Genomic DNA, 12742 nt, shown 5'->3' on the forward strand with positions numbered 1-12742 from the left:
GGGTGGATGAATCTATGAATATATTCCAATCAATATTCTCAAAACAATTACGCAGCATTCAGTCTACCTCCTCAGTCCAGCGCCTCACTATTCTCTGTGTTGGTGGCTCTATGCTGTGTTGGTCCAAGCACATTTGGCCTTGGGGGTAGGTTGATTATTTTATTTTTGTACAAATGAGAAATATGTTTGTTGTGCCTGCACAGTCACAATGTAAAAATCTATAAAACTGTTTGTTTTTAAGAATACAGGTTTTTGTGGTGTATTCATGCTGTATATTCTATACGCCTTGTTGCACAATGCATTTCTATACAGTACAGTTACGACTGATTTGGCTCATTAATGCCAATGATTTGCAAGCATGCTTGGGTGCACAATCCCATGTAAATACATATTGATGTGTAAATCATAGCTTCAATAGATCCACACTCACAGGTTGTCCAGGGGCTCCAGGTTTGCCTCTCCCTCCGTCCACGCCTTGTTGCCCCTTAGGAACAGTAAAACATTGTCAGCTACAATAAAACATATGCAACAGGACAGTAGTACAAAAAGACGTGCATGAGGAGAGTACTGTATAGTTGGTATGCCTGTAATGTGGTGCAACCGGGATGCACTATAGTATTACTTCACCATACTGTTCTAAAAACTTTCTGGGAGACCACCGAGCCTCTAGCAGCCCCCAACAGGTAAGGAACATGACAAGCAAAGGCAGAACAAACTAGCTGAGTGCTAAATAGCTCAGACAGATACAATTATTTGCTATCATCAACTTTAATGCCATGTTTGGTAAATAAAGCTGGGATAGGCATTCAGATTCACTTCATTTTAACACAGCATAAAATCACAAGATACTACTGTAGATAAAAACAACACCCCCACTTCTTAGGTTTAAAAAAAAGACTTTAACCAGCTAGTTTTAAACTATGCCTGATCTGATATGAATAACTGAAGATGTATTTTTTGTGGGGCGGATTGCAACTCAGTCAAAATTCAAAGGTAGAATTAAGCACACTTCATCAGAGGTGTCATACCAGGGGAGCGTGGCAATTGGGGCATTAATGTGCTTGTGGGTCCGACATGATTGTGTTCAAGTGCTTTTTTAGTGTGACCTTTTCTTCAAACAATAACATTGCAGTTGCTTTCCCTTTGTTAGACTGAGCAGCAGATGGGTTCTGGAAACTTTTTTCATTTCACCTTTATTTAACCTGGTAAGCCAGTTGCCACTGCGACCTGGCCAAGATAAAGCAAAGCAGTGCGACACAAACAACACAGACTTAGGGGAAGAAATCTATATAGTGTGTGCAAACGAGGTAAGATTAGGGAGGTAAGAAAAATAATAGGCCATAGAGGCGAAATAATTACAATTTAGCAATTAAACACTGGAGTGATAGATGTGCAGAAGATGAATGTGCAAGTAGAGATACTGGGGTGCAGAGCAGCAAAACAATTTTAAATAACAATATGGGAATGAGGTAGTTGGATGGCCTATTTATAGATGGGCTATGTACAGGTGCAGTGATCTGTGAGCTGCTCTGACAGCTCATGCTTAAAGTTAGTGAGGGAGATATGAGTCTCCAGCTTCAGTGATTTTGGCAGCAGAGAACTGTAAGGAAAGGTGGCCAAACAGGAATAGGCTTTGGGGGTGACCAGTGAAATATACCTGCTGGAACGCGTGCTACGGGTGGGTGCTGCTATGGTGACCAGTGAGCTAAGGTGGGGCTTTACCTAGCAAAGACTTATAGATGACCTGGAGCCAGTGGGTTTGGCGATGAATATGAAGTGAGGGTAAGCCAACGAGAGCATACAGGTCGCAGTGGGGGGTAGTATATGGGGCTTTGGTGACAAAACGGATGGCACTGTTGATAGACTGCATCCAATTTGCTGAGTAGAGTGTTGGAGGCTATTTTATAAATGACATCGCCGAAGTCAAGGATCGGTAGGATAGTCAGTTTTACGAGGGTATGTTTGGTAGCATGAGTGAAGGATGCTTTATTGCAAAAAAGGATGCCGATTCTAGTAAGCATGGCCCCGGTGATGTACTGGGCTGTACACCTTCTGTAGTGCCTTGCGGGAGGCCGAACAGATGCCATACCGGGCAGTGATGCAACCCGTCAGGATGCTCTCGATGGTGAAGCTATAAAACTTTTTGAGGATCTGAGGACCCATGCCAAATCTTTTCAGTCTCCAGAGGGGGAATAGGTTTTGCCGTTCCCTTTTCACGACTGTCTTGGTGTGCTTGGACCATGTTAGCTTGTTGGTGATGTGGACGCCAAGGAAATTGAAGCTCTCAATCTGCTCCACTACAGCCCCGTCGATGAGAATGGGGGCGTGCTCGGTCCACCTTTTCCTGTAGTCCACAATCATCTCCTTTGTCTTGATCACGTTGACGGAGAGGTTGTCCTTGCACCACACGGTCAGGTCTCTGACCTCCTCCCTATAGGTTGTCTCATCGTTGTCGGTGATCAGGTCTACCACATTTGTGTCATCAGCAAACGTAATGATGGTGTTGGAGTCATGGCTGGCCGTGCACTCATGAGTGAACAGGGAGTACAGGAGGGGACTGAGCACGCACCCCTGAGGGGCCCCTGTGTTGAGGATCAGTGTGGAGGATGTGTTGTTACTTACTCTTACCACCTGGGGCGGCCCATCAGGAAGTCCAGGATCCAGTTGCAGAGGGAGGTTTAGTCCTAGGGTCCTTAGCTTAGTGATGAGCTTTGAGGGCACTATGGTGTTGAACGCTGATCTGTAGTCAATTCATAAAATTCTCACATAGGTGTTCCTTTTGCGAAGGTGGGAAAGGGCAGTGTGGACTGCAATAGAGATTATCACCAGGGGATATGTTGGTGTGGTATGCAAATTGGAGTGGGTCTAGGGTTTCTGGGATAATGGTGTTGATGTGAGCCATTACCAGCCTTTCAAAGCATTTCATGGCTACAGACGTGAGTGCTACGGGTCGGTAGTCATTTAGGCAGGTTACCTTAGTGTTCTTGGGCACAGGGACTTTGGTGGTCTTACAGACTCAAACACAGGGAGAGGTTGAAAATGTCAGTGAAGACACTTTCCAGTTGGTCAGCGCATGCTTGCAGTACACGTCCTGGTAATCCGTCTGGCCCAGCGGTCTTGTGAATGTTGACCTGTTTAAAGGTCTTACTCATTGGCTGCGGAGAGCGTGATTACAGTCGTCCAGAACAGCTGATGCTCTCATGCATGTTTCAGTTTTACTTGCTGTTTTACTGGTAGGCTCGTGTCACTGGGCAGCTCTCGGCTGTGCTTCCCTTTGTAGTCTGTAATAGTTTGCAAGCCCTGCCACAACCGACGAGCGTCAGAGCCGGTGTAGTACGATTCGATCTTAGTCTTGTATTGACGCTTTGCCTGTTTGATGGTTTGTTGGAGGGCATAGCGGGATTTCTTATTAGCTTCCTGGTTAGAGTGCGGCAGCTCTACCCTTTAGTTCAGTGCGAATGTGGCATGTAATCCATGGCTTCTGGTTGGGATATGTACGTACAGTCACTGTGGGGACGACGTCCTCGATACACTTATTGATAAAGCCAGTGACTGATGTGGTGTACTCCTCAATGCCATCGGAAGAATCCCGGAACATATTCCAGTCTGTGCTAGCAAAACAGTTCTGTAGTTTAGTATCTGCTTCAGCTGACCACTTTTTTATAGACCGAGTCACTGATGCTTTCTGCTTTAATTTTAGCTTGTAAGCTGGATACAGGAGGATAGAGCTATGGTCAGATTTGTCAAATGAAAGGTGAGGGAGAGCTTTGTACACGTCTCTGTGTGTGGAGTAAAGGTGGTCTAGAATTTTTTTCCCTCTGGTTGAACATTTAACATGGTGATAGAAATGAGGTAAAACTGATTTAAGTTTCCCCGCTTTAAAGTCCCCGGCCACTAGGAGCGCCACCTCTGGATGAGCATTTCCTGTTTGGTTATGGCGGAATACAGCTCATTGAGTGCCGTTTTAGTGCCAGCCACGGTCTGTGGTGGTATGTAAGACAGCTACAAAAATACAGATGAAAACTCTCTTGGTAGATAGTGTGGTCTACAGCTTATCATGAGATACTCTACCTCAGGCGAGCAAAACCTTCCTTAGATATCGTGCACCAGCTATTGTTTACAAATATGCATAGGCCCCCACCCCGTGTCTTACCAGAGGCTGCTGTTCTGTCCTGCCGGTAGAGTGCATAACCCGCCAGCTGTATGTTTTTAATGTCGTCGTTCAGCCACGATGCGGTATAACAGTTTTTAATGTTCAGTTGGTAGGATATACGTGTTTTCAGGTAGTCCCATTTATTTTCCAGCGATTGAACGTTAGCTAGCAGAACGGAAGGCGAGGGCAGATTAGCCACTCATCGCCTATCCTCAGAAGGCATCCTTTTCTCTTTCAGTAAAACCTACGTTTCCTTTTCCAGGGAATCACGGGGATCTGGGCCTGGACGGGTTTCTGTAGTATATCCCTCGCGTCCAACTCATTGAAGAATGACTCCTCGTCCAATTTGAGGTGAGTAATCCCAGTTCTGATGTCCAGAAGCTTTTTTCGGTCATGGCAGCAACATTATTTGGAAAACAAGTTACGAACATCGCATAAAAACAAACAAATAGCATGGTTAGTTTAGAGCCGATAAGACGGCAGCCCTCCGCTCCGATGCCATCGTGATATTCCGCTGAAACTCTGTATGCTATGGGCTCTCCAAACCTGTTCCTGTAGCTACCCAGTGCTCAATTTGGGAAACCAAGTGAAATCTGTTCAGGAACATCGATAGTAACATGTTTTCACAATGAAACAATGAAATATTTTGACAGCCCCTCTGTGCACTGGAGAAAGGAATTAAGGAGAGAGGGGAGGAGAAGGAAACACACAGTGGCGAGATATTCTGTAGAATAAGGTGATGTGTCAGCTTATTAATTATGAGGCTATTTATTACTAGCCTATTACTAGGCTATTCAAAATCAAATACAAATTCACTATAATTGTAGGCTAACTGTGCACGTGTTTAATTTAGGCTAGACCAATTATGTACCAAAGATATCTCATTTTTCTTCTTTTCTGCCACGTGTAATATGCGATAAGCTATGTATTGCATAATGGAACAATCATTATTTTTATTCCGTTTTATTTTCAGGCTTGAGGTCATATATAGGCCTATGCGTAAGCTCTAATATGCATATGGTGGTTTTGAAGTAACCATAACCTTAGAAAGCACTGTCTATTTCGTTGTGTTTAGCTTTGAAACAACATCCACAACGACCATGTTTTCCACTCACTTTCAACCTGCTGTTGAACTTCTTTCTTCAAACTGATCATCGCGGTGAGGTGAGATTTAAAAAGCACATACTGTTTTGATGATGTGTTTGATGTGATTTACGATTGCATTTGCATTGATGCCAGAGTGGTTAGAGGGAAAATAGAGCCCTGAGTACTAGGCCATTAGCAAATGGATTATCATTAGCGAGTTGGTACTACTAACACATGTCCAGAGTGCAAAAAAGGAGATTACCGTGACTCAACAGTCACGTAGAATTCACATTAGAATTTTTATGCGGTCAAGACTCAGGACTGGTACGTAGAATTTTACTGGTGTCACGACTCATGGCTGCCGGTGTGGCGGTAATACAGTCACCACAACAGCCTTAGACATAACACGCCATTAAACAACTACCATGATGGATTTTACACTCTTATGTACCTGTCATAACCCGCCACAAAATAATGCAATATACACTACCGTTCAAAAGTTTGGGTTCACTTAGACATTTCCTTGTTTTTGAAAGAAACAACAAATCCGCACCAATGAGTTGGAGGAAGCACCGTACAACTGGTGACCGAAGTCAGTGTGCATGCGCCCAGCCTGCCACAAGGAGTCGCTAGAGCGCAATGGGACAAGGACATCTGTTGCGGCCACCTGGGATCGAACCCGGGTCTGTAGAAACGCCACTCGGGAGGCCCTATAGGTGACAGTTTTGATACTTATCATAAACAGAAGTTTATGAAGTAGGGCCTTGTAAACAAAAAGGGAGTAATGTAGAGGTCTACGGGTCTTTAGGGAAGTCCAGACAACAACATAGACCTCTACATTACTCCCTTTTTTTGTTTACAAGGCCCTACTTCATAAAATTCTGTCTAATCTAACTTTGCTGTTGAAGTATAGGCATCTGAGTTGCCTAACCCGTTCAGAGGATTGGTTAACTCTTGAAGTTGCTGTGTTTTAATTCACTGCATTGTTGGAACAGTATACATTTCATCTTGATGTTCTGGTGCTGTTCAGGCAATTTAAAGTATTGATTGGGGACTTATTTGTGGAGGAATGTAACTCTTTTTTTGGGTGATGTGATTTTTTATTTGTTCTCCCCATTACTGTATTTTTGTAAATCTGGGGATCCAAGATCTTGTACATATTATCGCCCAATATCTGTACTATGATGTTTTTCAAAAATCCTAGAGAAACTGGGTTGTAAAAGAATGTTGAAACATTTAAACCAACACTGTATTCTATATGAGCACCAATATGGTTTTCATAAAAACTACCATACAGATATGTCTCTTTTACAACTTGTGGATAAAATCTTTACAGCCCTGTACAACAATGAATACACTCTTGGCATCTTTTTAGATTTATCAAAAGCATTCGACATGGTTGATCATGAAATATTACTATATTGCATTATTACAGTTTTCATGATTTTACATATAAATGGCTATATAATTATGTTTATGATTGAGAACAATTTGTATATGCAAATGGTTGTGCACCTACCAGGGCCAAGATATTCTGTTGCATTCCACAGGGTTCAAACCAAAGACCTTGCTGCTGTGTCTTCTACCGTAATTACCATTCTTTTTGCTAATGATTTTGTCACTCTAGAATTTTTATTCACTAAGCCAACTCAAGTTTTCTGAATGGTTACAGATAAATTAATAATCTTTAAATGTTAAAAAAAAATCCATCTTCATTGTATTCACTGGTAAGATTAAGAAATAGAAAACAATATAATAGAAAAATCTCAATTGGGGGGAATAAAATGGACCAGGTTTCATCCACTCGATTCCTAGGTGTTTCAATTGATAAAAAGTTATAAATCATATTCATTTTGTTTGCAGCAAAGTATCATCAGAAATATTAGTGGTTTTGTTCATCAGGCTTGCTTCCTATTACTACACTACAGATTAATTTACCCATTTCTCATTTACTGCAATATTGTCTGGGCCAGTACATACTGTATTCTTCCTACCTACACAAATTATTCATCACACCAAATACATTTACAAGACTAGCCACCCCCTTTAACTACTTGGCTCCATCGGTCCCTCTGTTTAAGAAACGGAATACATTGTATATCTACAACATTTAATATACTAAAATGATGCACCTTCATCTACAAATACCCCACAAACAGCCTACCTAAACCCTTCAATGGATTCTTCCAGGTTAATTCCCAAACAACACAAGACCCTGCGATAAATTCCATCCTTCCACTGCAGCACCTCACAGTCCATTCCCTATCAGACACAGGTTCCAAACTCTGGAATTCCTGCATAGACTAGTGGTTAGCCTGATGAACCAAACTACCCAGTAGTCTCCTCCATGCAGTTTTTTTTATCTGTAGTGTTATGCATTTCACTTGTTTTCTTTGGTGCAAATAAATAAAACATAAAAACCCAAATTACCTAGTTAATGTTGCTAATAAGCTAGTTAATGTTGCTAATAAGCTAGTTAATGTTGCTAATAAGCTAGTTAATGTTGCTAATAAGCTAGTTAATGTTGCTAATGTTAGGATTATGTTTATGCATAATAGCTTGTTAGCATATTGTTTGAAGATGAATATTGTTTTGTTACACACACACACAAACAATACAGAGGGGGGGGGGGGGGGGGGGTAGGTGTAAGGACTGACCAACACAGGCCAGTGGACAGTCTGGAGAGGGGAGGTGTGCATCTCTCTAGGCCAACCAAGAGGTTAGAATACTGGACAATACCATATTAGGAACTGTTTTAGTGTAGAATCGACAGACACAAGACGGATCTAATCTACCCAGCAACCAGATGTGGACAAAAGGAACACGCCAAGGGGCTTGGACAAATCCGAGGGGGGCAAAGTCTAAACCGCGCCCAGCCTCTACTGTGATAGGCCAACAGACGCGTTGAAACTACGTCATCACGGTATAAGAACAGCTGTTCACGTACTTCCTGCCAGTTCCCTGTTAACCCTGCGTGGTGATACAGCGAACCCGTATATACGAAAATTGCATTTGCCATTCATTGTTTGCGGTAATTAAACATAATTAAAGAAAGTTAGCAGACCTTGCTTTTTATTTATCCTGACACCGGATGTGTTACACGCAGCGTTCACACTAATAAGCTAGCTTGCTTAAAGCTTGAATCCTTCATTGGTGAAACTAACACCTATGTTGGGGACATTACAACAAAAGACATGCTACTGCAAACAACAAACCGTTTTTTTGTAATTATAAAAAACAGATTTGTTGTCATGTTTAGGTTGAAAAGGTGAACGGTCAGTGGTGAATGTACAACTCGGCAACTTGGGTAACAACATGTTCTCAGACTTTCCCACTTGTAATTATGACTTGGAGGTTGGTTCAAGTGAAACTTCAGAGTCAAAACTCTGAACTTCAGATAATTCCGACAGCATGTGAAGGCCCCATATGACATCAGTTGCAAAGCGCATATAAAACACATCAAGTGTGCACATGTTGTGTAGGGTGCACAAATTGAATTTGAGAGCGTGCAAGTGTGTCATTGGGAACAGAAAATCATTGCAGCATCCACTAAATGAGTCTGAGAGTGGAGATATTTTCCCTCTGAAGAAAAACTCATTAAATGTAAAGATTCGGAAGTTGTTGCAAATATATCCTGCCCGGATGTCTCTTCTCACACACATATTTTAATTTTACTCTTTAAAATCCATCTCGCTTTAGCCGAGTGAATCTCTTGCTATAATATTTCACAGGTAGATGTCAGTGTCAAAATTCTAACCAATGAGATAGCCTGGAATAAACTACTGAAATGCAATTGGTCAGGAATTTTTGGACCAATCAGCTGGTTGACTGGTTTGTTTAGATGCATATTTATAACACTTACTAGGTATCCTGGATCCCCTAACTCCCCTCTCTCTCCTCTGTCTCCTGGAGGACCCTGATCAAAAACAGAAGAATAGGTCGATATTAAAGACCCTCAGAATCGTATTGGGATTAGTAATGAAAGATGAGACGATAATAGTGAGTAACTCACTCTGTCGCCTGGAGGACCAGTAGGACCCTCAACCTTCCCATCATCCCCCTGTTCGCCCTAATATAAAGAAACAATGTTAGTGGAGCCATTCAATGGAAGACAATACAATTTACCTCTCACAGATTGCTCAATGAAAGTTTCATGTATTTTGTTTCTTCAAAGATGGTTGGTTAGTGTCCTGAATGATCCTACTCTAACTGTGTACACATGGCAGATCAAAAAAACTCAAAAACATATCACATCAGTGCATGAAGCAGATATGGTTTTCTCTCTCACTCTGCAAAATAAAAGCTTTGCAGTGTTTACGCCATGCTTAAATGACTAGCTTCAGCCAGGGTTGATTTGTTGTGTGTTAGGCAATACATCTGAAGCAGACTTGGGGAATATAAAGGATAACTGCAGCGTTGTGTTGGAGGATGTTTGTTTCACGGTTCAAATGGGAAACAGTGAGTTCAAATGTAGATCCAGACAGCTGGTTGATGTTAATACACACTACTGCGTAACAGACTGAGATAGAGACATGTTGATAGAGAGATAGGGTAGCATTATGTTCAAACAAGACCGCAAGTGTCCGTTTTTCTTATGCCCGTCAGGCACAGTTGAATCTAACTCACTGTAATATTTTAGATGCCCTACAGTGGGTGCAGAAGAATCACATCAGTGAGGCAGCAAGCTCGATTTGCTAAACACTTTTTTACAAATGTCTGATATACCGTCCCGTCAGAAAGTAGTCATACCCCTTGACATTTTGTTGTTACAGCCTCCATTTAAAATGGACTACATAGATTACCCCATAATGACATATGACATAATTACCCATCATTTTTAGAAATGTTTGCAAATGTGTTGAAGATTAAATACAGAAATATCTTATTTACATGAGTATTCACACCCTTGAGTCAATATGTTAGAATCACCTTTGGCAGCGATTACAGCTGTAAATAATAATATTTGCCCATTATTCAAAAAAAAATTCTTCAAGGTCTATCAAGTTGGTTTGTTTATCATGGCTAGACAGCCATTTTCAAGTCTTGCCATAGATTTTCAAGCTGATTTAAGTCACAACTGTAACTAGGCCACTCATTCAATATCATCTTGGTAAGCAACTACAGTGTAGATTTGGCCTTGTGTTTTAGGTTATTCTCCTGCTGAAAGGTGAATTTTGTCTCCCAGTGTCGATTGGAAAGCAGACTGAACACGGTTTTCCTCTAAGATTTATCCTAAAAGCATACCCATAACATGATGCAGCCAACACCATGCTTGAAAATAAGAAGAGTGGTCCTCAGTGATGTGTTGTGTTGGATTTGCTCCAAACATAAAGCTTTTTGTATTCAGGACATGAAGGCAATTTCTTTGCCACATTTTTTTGCAGTTTTACTTTAGTGATGTAGATCCATCCTCAGTTTTCTCCTATCACAGCCAATAAACACTGTAACTGTTTTAAAGTCACCATTGGCCTTATGGTGAAATCCCTGAGCGGTTTCCTTCCTCTCCAGCAACTGAATTAGGAAGGATGCCTGTATCTTTGCAGTGACTGGGTGTATTGAAGAGAAATTAATAACTTCACAATGCTCAAAGGGATATTGAATGTATGCTTTTTTTAAATCTACCTGTAGGTGCCCTTCATTGTGAGGCATTGGAAAACCGCCCTGGTCTTTGTGGTTGAATCTGTGTTTGAAATTCACTGCTCAACTGAGGGACCTTACAGATAACTGTACAGTGTTAAGTACAGAGGTAAGGTAGTCATTCAAAAATCATGTTAGATACTATTATTGCACCATGCAACTTATTATGTGACTTATTAAGCAACTTACTCTTGAACTTATTTAGGCTTGCCATAACAAAAGGGGTTTCAATACTTATTGAAAAAAAACAATTCAGCTTTTCATTTTTAATTCATTAATAAACATTTCCAAAAACGTAATTCCACTTTGATATTGTGGGGTATTGTGTGTCGGCCAGTGACGCAATGTGTGGGCCAGTATTCCATTTTAAATTCAGGCTGTAACACAACAAAAAGTGGAAGATGTTAAGGGGTGTGAATACTGTCTGATGGCACTGTATGCCTGTAATATGCTTCTGCTGTAGCACCCCCAAAATGAAGTTGACAAAGCAACATTAGCCTTACGGGATGCTTGCAGTGTAGTTTCTGAGTTAGACATAATGTGTTGGGAATGGTGTACCTTTTCACCATTTGGTCCTCGATGCCCAATAGGGCCTTGGGGTCCCTGATGACCCTATATAGACAGACAGGGAAGGAGGAAAGGGGTTTTATTTTATTTTTATTTCACCTTTATTTAACCAGGTAGGCTAGTTGCGAACAAGTTCTCATTTATAACTGTGACCTGGCCAAGATGAGGCAAAGCAGTGTGACATACAGACAACAACACAGATTTACACATGGAATAACATGGAATAAACAATAAACAAGCCAATAACACAATAAACAAGTCAATGACACAGTAGAAAAAAAAGAAAGTCTATATACAGTGTGTGCAAAATACATGAGGTAGGCAATAAATAGGCCATAGTAGCGAAGAATTACAATTCGGCAGTTTAACACTGGAGTGATAAATGAGCAGATGATGATGTGCAAGTAGAGATACTGGTGTGCAGAAGAGCAGAAAAGTTAATAAAAACAGTATGGGGATGAGGTAGGTAGATTGGATGGGCTATTTACAGATGGACTATGTACAGCTGCAGTGATCGGTTAGCTGCTCAGATAGCTGATATTTAAAGTTGGTGAGGGAAATATAAGTCTCCAGCTTCAGTGATTTTTGCAATTCGTTCCAGTCACTGGCAGCAGAAAACTGGAAGGAAAGATAGCCAAATGAGGTGTTGGCTCTGGGGATGATCAGTGAGATATACCTGCTGGAATGTGTGCTACGGGTGGGTGTTGTTATCGTGAACAAGGAACTGAGATAAGGCGGAGCTTTACCAAACATAGACTTATAGATGACCTGGAGCCAGTGGGTCTGGCGATGAATATGTAGCGAGGGCCAACCGACTAGAGCATACAGTTCGCAGTGGTGGGTGGTATAAGGTGATTTGTTAACAAAACGGAAGGCACTGTGATAGACTGCATCCAGTTTGCTGAGTAGAGTATTGAAAGCTATTTTGTAGATGACATCGCCGAAGTCGAGGATCGGCAGTATAGTCAGTTTTACTAGAGTAAGTTTGGCGGCGTGAGTGAAAGAGGCTTTGTTGCAAAGTAGAAAGCCGATTCTAGCTTTGATTTTGGATTGGAGATGTGTAATATGAGTCTGGAAGGAGAGTTGTATGTCTAGCCAGACACCTAGGTATTTATAGTTGTCCACATATTCTAGGTCAGAACCGTCCAGGGCGGTGATGCTAGTCGGGCGGGCGGGTGTCAGGCAGTGAATGGTTGAAAAGCATGCATTTGGTTTGACTACCATGTAGGAGCAGTTGGAGGCCACGGAAGGGTTAATTCTGTGATATACAGATGTAATCAGTGATATACTTTTAAAGGC

The 12742-nt window shown here is 41.5% G+C and overlaps 1 protein-coding gene across 1 annotated transcript in view; it reads right to left on the reverse strand.

Annotated features, from left to right (window-relative positions):
• The window catches only part of col27a1a (collagen, type XXVII, alpha 1a), a 210187-nt gene that overhangs the window by 39188 nt on the left and 158257 nt on the right, over window positions 1-12742 (reverse strand). The window contains exons 41-44 of the mRNA XM_055875638.1: window positions 11435-11488; window positions 9252-9308; window positions 9102-9155; window positions 431-484 (exon numbers count right to left, since the gene is read on the reverse strand). Coding sequence (XP_055731613.1) covers window positions 431-484; window positions 9102-9155; window positions 9252-9308; window positions 11435-11488 — 219 coding nt within the window. The remainder of the gene's footprint in view (window positions 1-430; window positions 485-9101; window positions 9156-9251; window positions 9309-11434; window positions 11489-12742) is intronic.

Source organism: Salvelinus fontinalis, chromosome 21 (genome assembly GCF_029448725.1).
Source record: "Salvelinus fontinalis isolate EN_2023a chromosome 21, ASM2944872v1, whole genome shotgun sequence".
NCBI lineage: Eukaryota > Metazoa > Chordata > Actinopteri > Salmoniformes > Salmonidae > Salvelinus > Salvelinus fontinalis.